Source organism: Pelobates fuscus, chromosome 11 (assembly GCF_036172605.1).
Source record: "Pelobates fuscus isolate aPelFus1 chromosome 11, aPelFus1.pri, whole genome shotgun sequence".
NCBI classification, from domain to species: domain Eukaryota; kingdom Metazoa; phylum Chordata; class Amphibia; order Anura; family Pelobatidae; genus Pelobates; species Pelobates fuscus.
Window position 1 is genome coordinate 15,367,603 of NC_086327.1, and position 19,301 is coordinate 15,386,903.

Genomic DNA, 19,301 nt, shown 5'->3' on the forward strand with positions numbered 1-19,301 from the left:
ACACTGACACAGAGCAAAATAGGGACTGTTCCCCCTACATAGGGTCACTTGGCAGGTATGGATTGACACCTGTACCCAGGGACCCTGACACACACTGACACAGAGCAGAATAGGGACTGTTCCTCCTACATAGGGTCACTTGGCAGATATGGATTGACACCTGTCCCCAGGGACCCTGATACACACTGACACAGAGCAGAATAGGGACTGTTCCCCCTACATAGGGTCACTTGGCAGATATGGATTGACACCTGTACCCAGGGACCCTGATCCACATTGACACAGAGCAGAATAGGGACTGTTCCCCCTACATAGGGTCACTTGGCAGGTATGGATTGACACCTGTCCCCAGGGACCCTGATACACACTGACACAGAGCAGAATAGGGACTGTTCCCCCTACATAGGGTCACTTGGCAGATATGGATTGACACCTGTACCCAGGGACCCTGATCCACATTGACACAGGGCAGAATAGGGACTGTTCCCCCTACATAGGGTCACTTGGCAGGTATGGATTGACACCTGTCCTCAGGGACCCTGATACACACTGACACAGAGCAGAATAGGGACTGTTCCCCCTACATAGGGTCACTTGGCAGATATGGATTGACACCTGTACCCAGGGACCCTGATCCACATTGACACAGAGCAGAATAGGGACTGTCCCCCCTACATAGGGTCACTTGGCAGTTATGGATTGACACCTGTACCCAGGGACCCTGATCCACATTGACACAGAGCAGAATAGGGACTGTCCCCCCTACATAGGGTCACTTGGCAGGTATGGATTGACACCTGTCCTCAGGGACCCTGATACACACTGACACAGAGCAGAATAGGGACTGTTCCTCCTACATAGGGTCACTTGGCAGATATGGATTGACACCTGTCCCCAGGGACCCTGATACACACTGACACAGAGCAGAATAGGGACTGTTCCCCCTACATAGGGTCACTTGGCAGATATGGATTGACACCTGTACCCAGGGACCCTGATCCACATTGACACAGAGCAGAATAGGGACTGTTCCCCCTACATAGGGTCACTTGGCAGGTATGGATTGACACCTGTCCCCAGGGACCCTGATACACACCGACACAGAGCAGAATAGGGACTGTTCCCCCTACATAGGGTCACTTGGCAGATATGGATTGACACCTGTACCCAGGGACCCTGATCCACATTGACACAGGGCAGAATAGGGACTGTTCCCCCTACATAGGGTCACTTGGCAGGTATGGATTGACACCTGTCCTCAGGGACCCTGATACACACCGACACAGAGCAGAATAGGGACTGTTCCCCCTACATAGGGTCACTTGGCAGATATGGATTGACACCTGTACCCAGGGACCCTGATCCACACTGACACAGAGCAGAATAGGGACTGTTCCCCCTACATAGGGTCACTTGGCAGTTACGGATTGACACCTGTACCCAGGGACCCTGATCCACATTGACACAGAGCAGAATAGGGACTGTCCCCCCTACATAGGGTCACTTGGCAGGTATGGATTGACACCTGTCCTCAGGGACCCTGATACACACTGACACAGAGCAAAATAGGGACTGTTCCCCCTACATAGGGTCACTTGGCAGGTATGGATTGACACCTGTACCCAGGGACCCTGATACACACTGACACAGAGCAGAATAGGGACTGTTCCTCCTACATAGGGTCACTTGGCAGATATGGAATGACACCTGTCCCCAGGGACCCTGATACACACTGACACAGAGCAGAATAGGGACTGTTCCCCCTACATAGGGTCACTTGGCAGATATGGATTGACACCTGTACCCAGGGACCCTGATCCACATTGACACAGAGCAGAATAGGGACTGTTCCTCCTACATAGGGTCACTTGGCAGGTATGGATTGACACCTGTCCTCAGGGACCCTGATACACACTGACACAGAGCAGAATAGGGACTGTTCCCCCTACATAGGGTCACTTGGCAGGTATGGATTGACACCTGTCCTCAGGGACCCTGATACACAGTGACACAGAGCAAAATAGGGACTGTTCCCCCTACATAGGGTCACTTGGCAGGTATGGATTGACACCTGTACCCAGGGACCCTGATACACACTGACACAGAGCAGAATAGGGACTGTTCCTCCTACATAGGGTCACTTGGCAGATATGGATTGACACCTGTCCCCAGGGACCCTGATACACACTGACACAGAGCAGAATAGGGACTGTCCCCCCTACATAGGGTCACTTGGCAGATATGGATTGACACCTGTACCCAGGGACCCTGATCCACATTGACACAGAGCAAAATAGGGACTGTTCCCCCTACATAGGGTCACTTAGCAGGTATGGATTGACACCTGTACTCAGGGACCCTGATACACACTGACACAGAGCAGAATAGGGACTGTTCCTCCTACATAGGGTCACTTGGCAGGTATGGATTGACACCTGTCCTCAAAGCCCCTGATACACACTGACACAGTGCAGAATAGGGACTGTTCCTCCTACATAGGGTCACTTGGCAGATATGAATTGACACCTGTCCTCAGGGACCCTGATACACACTGACACAGAGCAGAATAGAGACTGTTCACCCTACATAGGGTCACTTGGCAGATATGGATTGACACCTGTACCCAGGGACCCTGATACACACTGACACAGAGCAAAATAGGGACTGTTCCCCCTACATAGGGTCACTTGGCAGGTATGGATTGACACCTGTACCCAGGGACCCTGATCCACACTGACACAGAGCAGAATAGGGACTGTTCCCCCTACATAGGGTCACTTGGCAGGTATGGATTGACACCTGTCCTCAGGGACCCTGATCCACACTGACAGAGCAGAATAGGGACTGTTCCTCCTACATAGGGTCACTTGGCAGGTATGGATTGACACCTGTCCTCAGGGACCCTGATACACACTGACACAGAGCAGAATAGGGACTGTTCCCCCTACATAGGGTCACTTGGCAGATATGGATTGACACCTGTACCCAGGGACCCTGATCCACATTGACACAGAGCAGAATAGGGACTGTTCCCCCTACATAGGGTCACTTGGCAGGTATGGATTGACACCTGTCCTCAGGGACCCTGATACACAGTGACACAGAGCAAAATAGGGACTGTTCCCCCTACATAGGGTCACTTGGCATGTATGGATTGACACCTGTACCCAGGGACCCTGATACACACTGACACAGAGCAGAATAGGGACTGTTCCTCCTACATAGGGTCACTTGGCAGATATGGATTGACACCTGTCCCCAGGGACCCTGATACACACTGACACAGAGCAGAATAGGGACTGTCCCCCCTACATAGGGTCACTTGGCAGATATGGATTGACACCTGTACCCAGGGACCCTGATCCACATTGACACAGAGCAAAATAGGGACTGTTCCCCCTACATAGGGTCACTTGGCAGGTATGGATTGACACCTGTACTCAGGGACCCTGATACACACTGACACAGAGCAGAATAGGGACTGTTCCTCCTACATAGGGTCACTTGGCAGGTATGGATTGACACCTGTCCTCAAAGCCCCTGATACACACTGACACAGTGCAGAATAGGGACTGTTCCTCCTACATAGGGTCACTTGGCAGATATGGATTGACACCTGTCCTCAGGGACCCTGATACACACTGACACAGAGCAGAATAGAGACTGTTCACCCTACATAGGGTCACTTGGCAGATATGGATTGACACCTGTACCCAGGGACCCTGATCCACACTGACACAGAGCAAAATAGGGACTGTTCCCCCTACATAGGGTCACTTGGCAGGTATGGATTGACACCTGTACCCAGGGACCCTGATCCACACTGACACAGAGCAGAATAGGGACTGTTCCCCCTACATAGGGTCACTTGGCAGGTATGGATTGACACCTGTCCTCAGGGACCCTGATCCACACTGACACAGAGCAGAATAGGGACTGTTCCCCCTAAATAGGGTCACTTGGCAGGTATGGATTGACACCTGTACCCAGGGACCCTGATACACACTGACACAGAGCAGAATAGGGACTGTTCCCCCTACATAGGGTCACTTGGCAGGTATGGATTAACACCAGTACCCACAGACCCTAATACACACTGACACAGACAATGAAGAAGATTGACAGGTATTCGTCACGTGACAGCCAGTCGTATGACGTAACATGACTTCCCTAGTCCCCGCCCCTCTCGGCGCGCGCCCGCCCGCTCCCTTTGTTTATGAGGTGAAGTGGCGCGCTGCTTTTGGCGCGCTGCTCTCCGTGCACGCGCACCGCAATGTTCGTAAATCAGCGAAAAAAAAACGAATACCGTATCGGGCAGCGGGGTGAGCGGGTCCTGGGAGAGCAGCGGCTCCGAGTCCTCATATCAATCCGGTTTATGTGGAAAATTATCTGTAATAAAGGTCCCAGGCCATATACTGTATCCCAGCCCGGACACTGTCTGTCTCGGTCCGGGCAATCCGCGCGCGAAATGTCTGCTTAGTACATAATAACAAAACTGCCCGATCGCGCCTGTGAAACACGGATCCCAGTTTTATACCCGCCCGCGCCGGTCTGAGCGCAGCACGTACACTGTGAATGTGATCAATGCTCGCTCCCCCTCCCCTCTCTGTGTGTGTGTCGGGCCCGCCCGCGCCTGTCTGTGCGCTCAATACAGACTGTGTGTGTATCGGGCCCGCCCGCTCCATTCTGCGCGCTGTGAGTGTGTGTATGCCGGGCCCGCCCGCTCCATTCTGCGCGCTGTGAGTGTGTGTGTATGCCGCTCGGTGCGCTCCGTATTGCGGGCAGTGTGTCTGTGGGTGCGAGCTGGGCTCTCTGTCTCTCCCCGCCTCCCTCCTCACGTGTCCCGGCAGGCGGGCGGGCGGCGGTGCGGGGCAGGCCGGGCAGGGAGCTCCTCACATGACCCGTGTGTTTGTCCCCGTGATCAGCTCCGTCAGGCCTCCCGCCTCCTCCCCGGGCCCCGGGCCCCGGCCCTGCACAGCCTGACCCGGGGGAGCGCCCGAGCCCCGACACATGGACATGCTGGATCCGGGCCTCGACTCTACTGCCAGGTGAGAAATCCAGCCCGGGGCTGCGGCCTACTCCGATACCCGGCCAGATACCCCCCCGGGGGGCAGATACCCAGCCAGTAACCCCCCCCCCCCCCGGGGGGCAGATACCCAGCCAGTAACCCCCCCCCCCGGGGGCAGATACCCAGCCAGTAACCCCCCCCCCCCCCGGGGGACAGATACCCAGCCAGTAACCCCCCCCCCCGGGGGCAGATACCCAGCCAGTAACCCCCCCCCCCCCGGGGGGCAGATACCCAGCCAGTAACCCCCCCCCCCCCCGGGGGGCAGATACCCAGCCAGTAACCCCCCCCCCCCCGGGGGGCAGATACCCAGCCAGTCCCCCCACCCCCCACCCAGCCTGTTACCCCCCCCCCCCCAGCCTGTTACCCCCCCCCCGGAGGGCAGATACCCAGCCTGTTACCCCCCCGGGGGGCAGATACCCAGCCAGTAACCCCCCCCCCCGGGGGCAGATACCCAGCCAGTAACCCCCCCCCCCCCGGGGGCAGATACCCAGCCAGTCCCCCCACCCCCCACCCAGCCTGTTACCCCCCCCCCCAGCCTGTTACCCCCCCCCGGAGGGCAGATACCCAGCCTGTTACCCCCCCCGGAGTTCAGATACCCAGCCTGTTACCCCCCCCCCCCGGAGGTCAGATACCCAGCCTGTTACCCCCCCTTCCCATGGGGGGCAGATACCCAGCCTGTTACCCCTCCTCCCCCTGGGGGGCAGATACCCAGCCTGTTACCCCCACAGGAGGCTGGTATATAGTTTGTTACCCAGGGAGGGGGGAAGATATACAGAATTATACTCCATGTCACTTGCTAGGGGTAATGGGCCAGTTATATCTTATTTTACCAGGGAGGGGGCAACGGGTCAATATTATACCCCATATCATTATTGAAGGATTATACCCCATAACACGAGGAAGGGGCAAGATTGTATTTCACTTTACCTGGGAGGGGGCAACAGTGCAGGATTATCCCCCAATATTACTATAAAGAGGGCTGGATTATAAACCATATTATTTTATTGTTGGCATTATATAGCGCCAACTTATTCTGCAGAGTTTTGCAAAATTTATAAAGAAGGAAATTTAACAATAAATGAGGGGGTGTCAGCAATATTATACCCCGTATAAATTGGAGAAGGATAATACCCCATAACCAACATAAGGGGGCAACTGTGTAAGATTATAATTCACCTTACCTAGGTAGGTGGGAGGATTCTGTATCACCAGGAATGGAGCAACGGGACATGATAATATCCCATATTACCATAGAGGGGAAACAGGGCAGAATTATTAACTATATTATTATTGGCATTTATGTAGCTAAAATTTATTCTGCAGCGCTTTAGAACATTATGAAGGTGAAATTTAACAATACATGAGAGAATGAGTATCCGGTTCACAGGAGCTTACAAATCATGAGGAAGGGGGGCATCGGGCAGGATTTTAACATCTATCTCAATGAAGGGACAACGGGGCAGATTATAACCCTATCACAAGGGAGGGAGCAGCAGGGCAGGATTACACCACATATAACCATGGAAAGTCTGACTGGGCATGACTATATCCCAAATTACCAGGGACTGGGCAACAAGACAGGATTATAACTGGATATTATCCAGTTTGCAAGGGTGGGAGAAATTAGGGCCGATATTAATGTGTATATTTGTGTGCAGCTTTGCAATTGACATATTTACTGAATTATAGCTCAGTACGGCTTTGTGTTTGCCAAGCCTCCAGCTCATAGTGGCTTCATTTGCCATCAGCTGACGAACATGTAAAGGTGGCGGCAAGAGGGGAAAATGCGGTATATATCAAGTCACATTCTCCTTCTGGGCGCCAGCTTTAAAGTTGGCATGCCTCCTGGTGAGAGTGGTCGGCTTTGCAAGTGACCGTATCACTTTAAATGATGTTCACTGCACTCCATCCAAAGACAGTCTCTTCTTTAAACTGCAGTGGACCAATAAGAGTAATGAATTTTTTTTTTTTTAAATCCTCTATATATTGTGTGCATTCTGGCTAACATGATGAAATTATTCGATTTAAAATCTGCATGTTAGAGACACATTTAAGGACCTAATTCTATTTGGCAATCATATGTCTTCCGACAGACCTACTCTCTAATTGGAGATTACAACAATAAGCCCAAAGCAAAACTGTCTATGGCAATTATATAATGCAATGCGAACATTTGCATACATGACTGTGCATGGTGTACGCTATGCAACGCGATTGCAAACACAAATGCAGGAAGGCCAGAAAACTGCTCTATTGTTGCACTGTTTGCCAATACTAGAAGGGACTGTTTAAATTATAAAGCATATATTTTGGAGTCATTTTTTTTTTTCACACAGCATTTTAAACATGCTGATGTGTAATTCGGGCTTGCTTGGGCATCCTAAAATTCTACCTAAACAAACTGTCTGCTTAGCTTTCTCTTGATAAAATACTACCTTATCTGAAGTGTGAATTCCAAAGTGTTTTACTTTAGAAGCATGCATGTACGCTGAACAAACCTGAAAACCAGTTAAACAAAGAAAAATACTCAAATTTTAGATAGAAAGTGGAGAAGGATTGAATGAAACAAATATACCTTTTTAAGAAAATCAGTTCATTATAAAACATTAAACTATGAGGTGTATTTTTCCTTCTCATTTTTGATAGCTATGAATCTTCAACACCTCGACACTACAATGATATGTTAAAGTGAAATTCAAATTAATAATACTGCCTATAGTTTTATCAGATACTTAATGTAATTTTATACGTTTTATCCATGGTGACTTTTCCATTTACAATTAATGGAAGTTAATTTAACAATCTGTGTGTTTGGGTTGGCCCTATATTACCAAATAATCAACTAGCTCTATAATTATCCCAACAGTCACAATTTAGGACCCACTGGCGATATTGGAGGAATGCCTTAAAATGCTGAGTGGTAATGTCATTAAAGGACACAATAGTCACCAGAACTACAGCTTCATGTGGTTGTCCTAGTGTCTATAGCCTGTTCCTGCAGGCATTTTCATGTAAACACTGCCTTTTCAAAGAAAGGTCAGTGTTTACATTACTGTCTAGGAACACCTCACGTGGCAGTTGCTCAGACAGCCACTAGAGGTGCTTCTTAGGTCAGTGCTTCACAATTTGCAGCACTGACATTCAGTGTGTCCACCCTCTGCATGGAGGCGCTGAACTTCCCCCATAGCAATGCTGATTGGCCAACGTGTCATTTTGCTGCACTTGCGCGATAGCCTCCTACTGCTTATCAGAAAGCATTAGTTTGGCTGAGAGAGTTAAGTTTTATGGTCTCAGCCAAGGGTGCGGCGCCGGAGGACTCGCCTTGCACTGAAATTAATGTGCGTTTTAATTCTTTTTAGTGAGGGATGGTGGCCTAATATGTGTTCTTAAAGGACCACTCTAGGCACCCAGACCACTTCAGCTTAATGAAGTGGTCTGGGTGCCAGGTCCAGCTAGCTTTTACCCTTTTTTTTTTTTTTTTTTATAAACATAGCAGTTTCAGAGAAACTGCTATGTTTATACTGAGAGTTAAGCCAGCCTCCAGAGCCTCTAGTGGCTGTCTCATTGACAGCCGCTAGAGGCGCTTGCGTGATTCTCACTGTGAAAATCACAGTGAGAGCACGCAAGCGTCCATAGGAAAGCATTATGAATGCTTTCCTATGCGACCGGCTGAATACGAGCGCGGCTCCTGCCGCGCATGCGCATTCAGCCGATGACGTCGCGAGGAAGAAGAGGAGGAGGAGGAAAGCTCCCCGCCCGGCGCTGGAGAAAGAGGTAAGTTTAATCCCTTCCTCCCCCCAGAGCCCGGCGGGAGTGGGTCCCTGAGGGTGGGGGCACCCTCAGGGCACTCTAGTGCCAGGAAAACGAGTGTTTTCCTGACACTAGAGTGGTCCTTTAACACTACAGGGTCAGGAATACATGTTTGCATTCCTGACCCTATAGTGTTCCTTTAATAATCATGCTCGATCCAATTTGCTGGTTGAAACTTCAGGCTGGAATATCTTTTAAATGAACACTCAAGTACCATAACCACTACAGACCATTGTAATGGTTTTGGTGCCTGCAGTATGATGGCACTGTCACAGAAACAGTTGTCAAACTTTTTCTAGAGCGTTTTGACAAATTATTCTGGATGATCCCCAGGGCACTCATGACACCATAGCCACTGCAGCAAACTACAACTCCCATAAATTTCCAGTCATATTGAATGTGCTGCTATTCATTTACACACCGCTAGATTCACTGTTAAATGAACTGGGCTCCGTGCAGTGATCTGCATGAGGGAGGAGAAAGCTCTATTAAGATCACGCATGTGGCATCCAAAGAGAATTGTCTTCCTGATTGACAGCTCTGAGGGCTGTCTTACAGCTGCAGCAAACTTTACATATTTGACAGTGATAAGTCTCTGTAGCACGTAAGAGTGGCTGCAGGGTACTCTCTGCACCTTAAAATTGACAAAAGTGAAATATGTTAGGGTGTTAGAAATTATCACCCCTTAAGGACCAAACTTCTGGAATAAAAGGGAATCATGACATGTCACACATGTCATGTGTCCTTAGGGGGTTAAACTACTGGAAGGTGCAAGTGAGTTTTTAATTGTGTTTTAATAGTTTCCTTGGCTCAGTGCACAACAGTCTTGCTGATAAAGGTAGCATCAGCCAGGAACCTGTCCCACTGATATAACTCAGAATATTTGTACATATTTGATGCTCTACCTGCAAAAGAGCCTGGACTCTGCCTGACACTGCCAGCAGGGCCCTGTTGTAGACAAATAATCTGCCATTGTGGCTCTTCCTCAGTTTTAATTCAGGCATGGTGAAACAAAAAGAACCAAGATGAAGATATACTGAATTAATTATCAGTTATTTTCTGAGCCTGGCACCCATAGCTGTTGTGGTTGATATGGCAAATGGAATGCTGAAGGAAACTCACACCTGTTGATAAGTACACGCAAGCTATAGATTGTGTTTTTAGTTTAATAACTTTGTCAATATAATTTTTTGATGTTATATGGTATGTAAATTACCACCTGTGATGCCATAACATGACGGCACATGCTCAACACTGTTTAAAGAATGCTGCAGCTCTCATGAACTGATACTGCATTTCAATGCAGAGAGTCTGTGAAATGTATTTGCGTCACACTGTAATACACATTTTAAGTGAGCCTATGGGAGCAATGGTCAATACCATGTCTGGCCCAACAGTATACCATTAAACGTTGTGCTTGTCTAGTTGAAAACAGGGTTTTCAGTGAGTCCATGCAGACTGCTATAGGTCATTCTGAATTGACTCACCTTATTACAATAGCCAGGAGTTTGGAAATCTAAAATAAGCCAATCTACGTGTCCGTAATGACATTCTAAAGGTGTAGTCCAGTCTACTTGTCTGTCATGACAGACTTCTTGACCTGACACTAAGTAATTTCAAATTGGAACATTTGGGGACATTGGCCGGTGATATTTAGTAAAGTCTTTATTTTTCCAAAATTACATACACATGACAAAACTGAGGCAAAAAATAGCTGCTATGGAAATTCCCCAACTAAGTTCTAATTGCAGCTAGCTATTTTTGTCTCTGTAATTTGCAAAAAGTTGGAGTTTAGTCTCTTGCCCCCCCCCCCCCTGTCTCCATAGTGTGTTGGCTCGGTGTAACGTTTGTGTGGTGTGTGCAGACTTCATGCAAATCTAAACCTGTCCTTCAGTTATATTATGCATACCACGCTGTATTAGTTTCCAGCATTCGATGCCTTCCAGGAACCCATGCAGGAGCCCTGCTGCTTGCACACAGCAGGGATAAAGGACAAGAAGAAACAGTGTAAAACCCAGAGCCGTATGTCCTGGGCATTGGGTGATACAGGTTCCACAGCCCTGTAGACTGCAGTCTGTGGTGAGACATAAGCTTGTGGCTTCAAACGTCCCAATGTCTAGAGATAGTGATACTGCTGGGGCCGCCCAGACCTATAGTAACAAGTATTTTGTGACACATTTCCCTCTAGCTTGTTGGCTTACCCACAACTGGATGCTTATAATTGAATGTAATCAACAAAGACATTTTATTCTCCCCTTATACAGTTTTCAGAACAGATACAAGCCACAAGCTGTACAGAGCAGATACAATTTATATTGTTTTAATGAGCATTCTTTGTCTTCTGTTGCTTGCATGAAGTACTGCCTTTAAATCTCACACAGCTTGACATTTCTTGTAGATTCTGCCGCTCCCGTAATCCTCCTTCCTTATCTATTACATATATTTAAAATAAATACAGACTGTACATATAGCATGGTAAGGTTCTGCAATACTCCCACTAACGTGAAGTTTAGTCTGAAAATGTACGTTCAATTAAACGGACACTATAGTTACCAGAATAACTACAGCTTAATGTAGTTGTTCTGGTGAGTATAATAGCTCCCTTCAGGCATTTTTATGCAGACATTTCAGAGAAAAGGCAGTGTTTACATTGCTTCCTGGCTCAGTGCTGCACAGTAGGCAGCCGTGCTGTTCAGTGCCCCCACACTCTGAATGGAGAGGCTGAATTTTCCTCATAGAGATGCATTGATTCAGTGCATCTCTATGAGGAGGTCCTGATTGGCCAAAACGGCCAATCCCTATGGGAAAGCATAGGATTGGCTAAAAATCGGCCATTTACGGTGCCTGAAATAAAGTGAGTTTTAAACTTTTATAGAGGGGAGATATGGGGGGGGCAAGCCACCTAAATGGTGGGTTTAGCACTATAGGGTCAGAATGACATGTTTGTGTTCCTGACCCTATCGTGATCCTTTAAGTTCATTTGTATTACACAACAATGAATATTGTGTTACATTCATTGTTTGGACGTGTCAGTGCTATGCAAAGAAAATGTCATGGTAACGCATAGCAGTCCTGAAATTTCATGCATTAGTGTACAGCCAATTTTATAGATTCAGTTGTATTAACATGACAATTCCAGCACAGTGACAACTTATAGAATGTAAGCTCAATTGAGCAGGGTCCTCTTCAACCTATTGTTCCCGTAAGTTGTTTTTTGTTTTTGTTTTTTTAATTGTCCTATTTATAGTTAAATCCCCCTCTCATAATATTGTAAAGCGCTACGGAATCTGTTGGCGCTATATACATGGCAATAATAATAACATATGTTATAGACTGCCTCTGTGCAATATGTCTGCAGTGATAAACTTGCACATGTTGGAAGTGGAGCTTCAGCCTTAATTTTACATGCACTTGATTGAAGCATGCCTGCAGGATGATGGCATTTTATATAAGCACCATCATAACAGTGGATTATTCTGAATGAAGCTATAAGTAAAAGGGCAGCACTAGCTCTTTCATTGAAAACTATAAATAATCCTCGAATTAGTTACAGACGTCTGTAGAATTCTACTCTACAACTACTGAGACAGGCGGGAAAATATATATTTCTAATTTCTCACTAGTAGCAAATTATTTACATATGTAACATATTTGCATATGTCTTTATGTTTTCTGTATAAAGCATAAGAATAACTCTCTCCCATCCAAATAAATATACTGTTATCCCCTCCTCAAGCCACACAATATTTACCTGGGAAAAAAAAAAAAAGTCAAGGTGTAGTGAATAGTCTTACTTATGCGATCTTACCTGTGCCAAACAGTGGTTGAAACAGGCACTGTTTCGTCACCCTTGCAAATAAATTCAATACATCGCTTATAGCAGTAGCATCAGTGGAATCACACGCTGATACTAGGAAGATCTAAGGTGTTTTTGTAAATATAAGTTTATTAAACGTGAATGGCTCACTGAGATTTTAAAATGGAATTTTGAATCCTTCTCACAAAGTACAAGAAAAACAAGCCCTGGCATTGTTGGTGATGTTACAAGGCGTGAAGTGGATGCTAAATTGAAGTAAATACATTAAAAATCTTGCATTGCTCCTCTGTTTGGGTATCACAGATATGTAGCTTATTTAAAACATACGTTTTCAGTGAAGTGATAATGATAAATGACCGTGTGTAAATAAGAGGCCTTACCAAGTAAACGCAGAGTTTGTACAGTTCTGTTTGGAAGCTGTAACTGCTGCACTGAGCTGTTACACCCTTCTCCAGGATTTCAGACAACTGGCAAAGAAACTGGGAAGAGTGTATGCTGATGGGTAAATGTAGAAAGCTGTATCGGGTCCAGAAGTCTTTAAATAGGACCCAACTACAGCATCTACACATATATATTTGGCTAAAATAGAGTGAATAGACTTGGTTTATCATTTATGCTTTGTAGTGCTCGTTATTTGGAAGCAACCCATTTAATCCTTCTTTGTTGAAGGTATGAAAGGAACATTGAAAAAGGAAAAAAGATAGCAGTGTTTGGGCAGTGACTTTAGTTTACACAGGACCTTTGTAAAATGCAGAATTTGGTTTCATGGATATACTGGCACTTCTGATGCCAGGGGCACGCAGTAACAAAATTCACCTGGCGATCTCAACATTTGTAGGTGAAAGCCGCATGACCTTAAGGGATTTATTTATTTGGTCACTGGTACAGTAAATTTATACATAGACTCCCGCATGGGGAGTCTTTAAATTTTAGACGGGAGGGAGATGGTTCACAGATAACTATCTCCCGCTGTGGTAGATACCAATAATACATACACTAAAGCAAATCACATATATTGGGAACACTTAGTGGCTCCGCGCCCCGGGAAGGGAATGGGTCACAAATATAATACATACATCCCTGGATAGCCCTGGTTCCCAGCTAGGTTCCCTGCATATAATGGGGATATCGGATGTACAGGGCTCTGTACATCCCCAAAATGAGTTCCACAGGATTGCTTGGTTTAGGCCGGTCAATTCAAACTTCATGCCAAAACCAAGCAATGACCAATCGGGAAAGGTGTGAAACCAATTCCGGCCAATCAGCACTAAGGGGGGGAGAGGTGTTTATCAGGAGAAAGGGCGCAAAACCCATTTGCACCAATTGGTGCTCAGGCACTAGAGGTCTTTCGCCGCCCACTCGAGAGAGGGCGCGAAACCAGTTTGCACCAATCGGTGCCCAGGGAGGAGAGGGGTTTTGCCGCCTAATCGGGAGAAAGAGCACGAAACCCCATTTGAACGGGCGGTCCTTTACCTATTTCCGTTCGTGCAGCAAGGGAAGTGTCTCCTTTCGGGATACGAATGCTCCCCTTGGGTGGCGTTCGCCTATACAAAATGGGGGCCACCCAGGGGAGCACTCATTAATTACTTCCCTTGTGGTTTCGCATTTGTTACTGGTGTGAACACTCCAATGAGGTATCTGGGTGGCCCACGTTCCGGAGATGAACGAGTTCTGTTCGTAGGAGCACTCCTGAACGGTAAGCAGGTCATATTACACAAAATATAAGGGGAAACACACAATACAAGGGTAAAACATATGCATAATCAGTGGGCATGGTACTCAGTGACAGTGATTCGTCACAGTGGATGGTCTTAAAAAAAAAAAAAACACTATAGGCACCCAGACCTCTTCATCTCTGGGTGCTTTGTCCCTGTCCCCTTAGCCCTGCCATGTAAAACATTGCAGTTGCAGAGAAAATGTTTACATTGGAGTGTAATGACTGCTTCTAGTGGCTGTCTCCCTGTATTTACACGGAATTTAACTTTGTGAAATGATGCTGGACGTCCTCACACTCTGCATGAGGATGTCCAGCCTCTTCAAATCCCCTATAGGAATGCGTGATTAAGTAATGATTAAGTACTGAGTACCCATTATTTGCCGGCGGGGTTGGCACTGGGGCAGAGGGACATTATGTTAGGGATACAGTTTTGTATTCCTAACACTAGTGTTCCTTTATATGCCCTATTTATGTTTGATACAAATCCATGGATAGAAGGCTACATAGTGATGACGGTATGGGAAGTCTTGCAGCGTTAATAACTAAAGCGAAATTTGATGACAATAAAAACAGGGTCATTCAATAAAGTGAGAATTCAAGGTAAAAGTAGCCAAGCTGGAGACATTCTCTAAGTCTGCTCTGCTTCCAGTTCAGCTAATGTGGTCTTAAACTCAAAATTCACTTTGAATTCTCACTTTAGAGAATAACCCTGAAAGTGAACTTCAGATTTAAGGCCTAAATATAAAACGGAGTTGTCTTGGAGACTGTTTCTGCTCTGACTATTTTGGCCTAAAAAATTTTTTTTTTCTAAATTCTTTATATTGTAATGACAGAAAGCATAATGGTAAACAATAACATGGCTTATGCAAAAGCCTTCATGAGGATGCATAGTTGCAGCGTGCGTAGTCATGGAATTTACATTCAGAATAAAGAGAGGTTAGTGAGTTTGTTGCCGTTCGTTCTGTTGCTTTCCGTCACGTGTTTCCAATGTCAGGATAAAGAGTGGGGGCGGGAGTCCGGGGTGGATAGTAGGTTGGGGATGTGGTGGGCTTACGGAATGTGTCAGGGTTGTGTTGGTGGGTCGGGGTTGTCAGTGTGGTTTTGGTGGTTGGCGTACAGGTCTTGGAGGTGGGGGTCTTGTCTGGTTTTTGGTGGTTGTCTCGTGAGGGGGGAGATCGGGGGGTGGGGAGAGGGGATGGAGAGAGGAAGATAGATTGGTGGAATGGGGGGGAAGGGGGGAGGGAGAGAAGAAGAAAGTGGAAAGTAAAAAAAGAAGAAGAAGAGAGGGGGTAGTGGAGGTTACGCCCCTTAGGGTCTATGGTGCTATTGCGGCTCTTATCAGCCATGGGTCCCATATTTTGTGGAAGAACTTAGTTGTATCATGGATTAGAGCGGACAACTTTTCCATTTCGATTGCATCTTCCGAAGTACTTCTGGTGCTGAGGGGGTAACGTTGCTGCCCCAGTGTCTTGCTATGGTTCTGCGTGTGGCCAATGCGACTCGGGCTGCAAGTTTATTTTGGGCCCTGGTTAGGGAGTCATGTGTTTTAGAAAGGAGCCAGATCCATGGGTCTAGTGGGAGGTTGCTATGTAGTGTCCTATTGACTGTTTGGGCCATTTCACGCCATAGTTGGGAGATTTGTGGGCAGTCCCACTGGGGGGGGAGGGAGGGAGGGGGGGTGTTGTCTGTCTTGTTTGGGGAGCCATAGGTGTAGGGAGGGGAAGTCTCGACCAAATAGGTTGTGTTCTAGGTCCACCCATAGTTTAAGCCCTGCTGGGGCCTGGAGATTCTGGATTTGGGCCAGCTGGGCCGCCTGGTGGTAATCCCAGAAGTTGGGGAGGCCTAGCTCCCCCGTTTTGTGTGGGACGTACAGTGTTGTTCTCTTGATTCTTGCTTTTTTTCCCGCCCAGATAAATTTGTCGATTCGAGTCTGTAGCGACTTAAAGTCTGGTTTGGATATGGGGATGGGTAGAGCCTGAAAAAGGTAAAGGAAACGCGGGAGCAGGTTAATTTTTATCGATGCTAGACGGCCCAGCCATGAAATGGATAGGTGTTGCCAGGCTTCTAGGTCCTGAGTTGCTTTGTTTAGAAGTGGGAGATAGTTGAGTTGGTAGGTTAGGTGTAGATCTGCCGGTAAGCGCGTGCCGAGGTATTGTATGCTTTGTGGTTCGTATCGGAATGGGTATTCTAGTTGGAGTGTGTCCAACGTGTCGTCGGGGGTGTGGGTTGGGAGGGCCTCTGTTTTGTTTAGGTTCAGTTTGTAGCCCGATACTTTGGCATAGCCGTTTCGGAGGTCGAGCAGTGGGGGTAGGGAGCGTGTGGGGTCTGTCAGGGTCAGTAGGAGGTCATCTGCGTAGGCTATCATCTTGTATTCCTCGTTGCGGATTTTGATGCCAGTGATGGCCTTGGTCTGTCTTATTATTTGAAGGAGGGGTTCTAGTGACAAGCCGAAGAGGAGGGGGAGAGGGGGCAGCCTTGTCGCGTGCCATTGTGGATTGTAAAGGAGGGGGTTGGGCATTCGGGATAAGGAGGTTCGCTGTGGGGTGGGAGTAGGGTCCCCTGATCATGTCCACGAAGGCCTCAGGGAAGCCCATTTTGTCACGGGTTGCGAATAGGTAGGGCCAGAGTATGCGGTCAAATGCTTTTTCAGCATCTAGGGAGAGGAGCGTGGGTTGTCGTCGTTGGTTAGCTATCCATATAAGGTTGAATGCTCTCCGTGTGTTGTCGCTTGCCTGCCGGTATGGGATGAAGCCTACTTGGTCTGGGTGGATCAGTTTGGGGGAGGAATGGGTGTAGTCGGTTTGCCAATAATTTTGTAAAGAGTTTGATGTCTGTGTTTAGAAGTGAGATTGGTCTGTAGTAGACTTGATCTAGGTGGTTTTTGTCCGGTTTCGGGAGTTAGCAGATGTTGGCTCTCAGCATGTCAGGGTGTGGGGGGTTCCATCCATTATGGAGGTGAATAGTGATAGGAGGTGTGGTAGGAGTGTCGTTGGGTACGTTTTGTAATAAAGCCCAGGAAACAGTCGGGGCCCCTGAGCATTTGTTTGGCTTGAGGGATTTCAGTGCTAGCGTGATTTCTTCGCCGGTGATAGGAGTAGTAAGGGTCTTTCGGCCCTCGTATGTTAGCGAAGGCATGGGAAAGCGTTCCAGGAATGTCTCTATCTTTAACCGTCTGTTGTTGGGATCTTGTCGCGATTCTGGGTTGTGGTCATAGAGAGAGGCATAGTAATCTTGGAAGACGGTCGCTATTTGGTGTGGTAGTGTGCGTAGTTGACCATCAGGTGCTTGTATTTGGGCGATGTGTCTGGAGCGTTGCCTTTGGCGTAGCCTGCAGGTCAACAGTGTGTCTGCTTTGTTCGATTTCTTATAGAACGCTTGTCTCGTCCATTGGAGCGCTTTTTAGCATCTTGTGCCATAAATTTCTGAATTTCTTGTCTGTGTATTTGTAGTTGGGTCGTTAGGGCAGGGCAAGTTTTTTAGTTGTTGTTTTTTGTGAGCCGTGGCCGCTGCTATTAGTTTGCCCCTTATGACAGCCTTATGGGCTGCCCAGAGGGTGCCTACGGAGGAGACCGAGTGTTTATTAAGTTCGAAGTAATCAGTTATGTCTTTTCCGAGGGCTTCTTTGATGATCGTGTTGTGGAGGAGTATGGGGTTGAGTCTCCAGGACCATGTTTTAGTGGCATGTGGTATTGTGAATTGGAGGGTAATGTCGGCATGGTCCGACCATGTGATCGAGCCTATTGTTGCATTTGTGACGTACGGGAGTAGGGAGGGGGACGTGAGGAACATGTCAATGCGTGAGTAGGAGGAGTGGGGGTGTGAATAGAAGGTGAAATCTGAGGTGGAAGGGTGGAGTATTCTCCATGCGTCGACTAGTTGTGTGCGTGCTGCAAATGTTTGCAGCATCTTGTCCGTCCGGGTGGACAACTGGGGTCTTTTGCTTGGTATGTTTGGTCTCCTTCTGTCTGCCTCGGGAGACATGGTTGCATTGTAGTCCCTCTCCCACAATCCTGTGGTGCGATGGGCCTGTAGGGCTTCCCAGAAGTTATTGTCTGGGACGGTAAAGGCGTATCTGTGGGGCCCGATGTGACCTGCTAGTGTTGTATACCTGCCCTGTGGGTCGGTTGTGGTGTGAGTGAATGTTATGGGGCAGGTTTTGCGGACCATCACAGCTACGCCGTTTTTCTTCCCCGTTGGGGAGTTTGCTAGGTGGCATTCTCGATAATGTCTGTTTAAGAGGGGGAATGCTCTGGATTGTTCGTAGTGGGTTTCCTGGAGTAGGATAATGTCGGCTGCGGTGCGGTTGGACCACCTAAGCAGGCGGTGTCTTTTGTTTGGATTGTTGAGGCCTTTACAGTTTATAGAAAAACATGTGAGGCGTGCGGATTTGTGTTCCGGTTTGTCTCTGGGTCCCGGAGGGGGCTCCTGTATAGGGTGTTGCGACATGAGGCGGGGTGTTGAGTGGGCGGACAGTGGTAGAGAGGGAGGACGGGAAAGGAGAAGGGGAGAGAGAGAGAAATTAAAAAAAAAAAGGGGAGGGTTGTGGGGGGGGGGGTGAGATGAGGTGTAGGGACGGCAGATAGGGGTAGAGAGTGGGTGAGTGTAGATAGTATGTGTGTTGGTGTCTGGGGGGATGGGTAATTGGGGGGTCAGTCGTGTGTGTGTGTGTGGCCTGGTCTTATTTCAGTATTGCAAGGTCGTTCTGGGCGCGGCTTGTGGTTGGTCGTGTCTATGTCAAGTCTACGTGGGCGGTGGTCCGTTGGAGGGGGTCGGTAAAGTAGGGGTTGTCCGTGGGTGACAGGGTCTCCCTCTTCCCTGGTTCCTGACCTGTCAGTTGTTGCACGAGGCGGTTATTCGTTAGTAGAGAACAGGTAGTGTATGTCTTTGGG

General features: G+C 47.8%; 1 protein-coding gene across 1 annotated transcript in view; it reads left to right on the forward strand.

The window, feature by feature from the left end:
* The first annotated feature begins 4,643 nt into the window (after positions 1–4,643).
* Positions 4,644–19,301, forward strand: part of USF2 (upstream transcription factor 2, c-fos interacting) — a 33,872-nt gene continuing 19,214 nt past the window's right edge. The window contains exon 1 of the mRNA XM_063436678.1: positions 4,644–5,048. Within this exon, the coding sequence (XP_063292748.1) occupies positions 5,011–5,048 (38 nt within the window). The 5' untranslated portion in view covers positions 4,644–5,010. The remainder of the gene's footprint in view (positions 5,049–19,301) is intronic.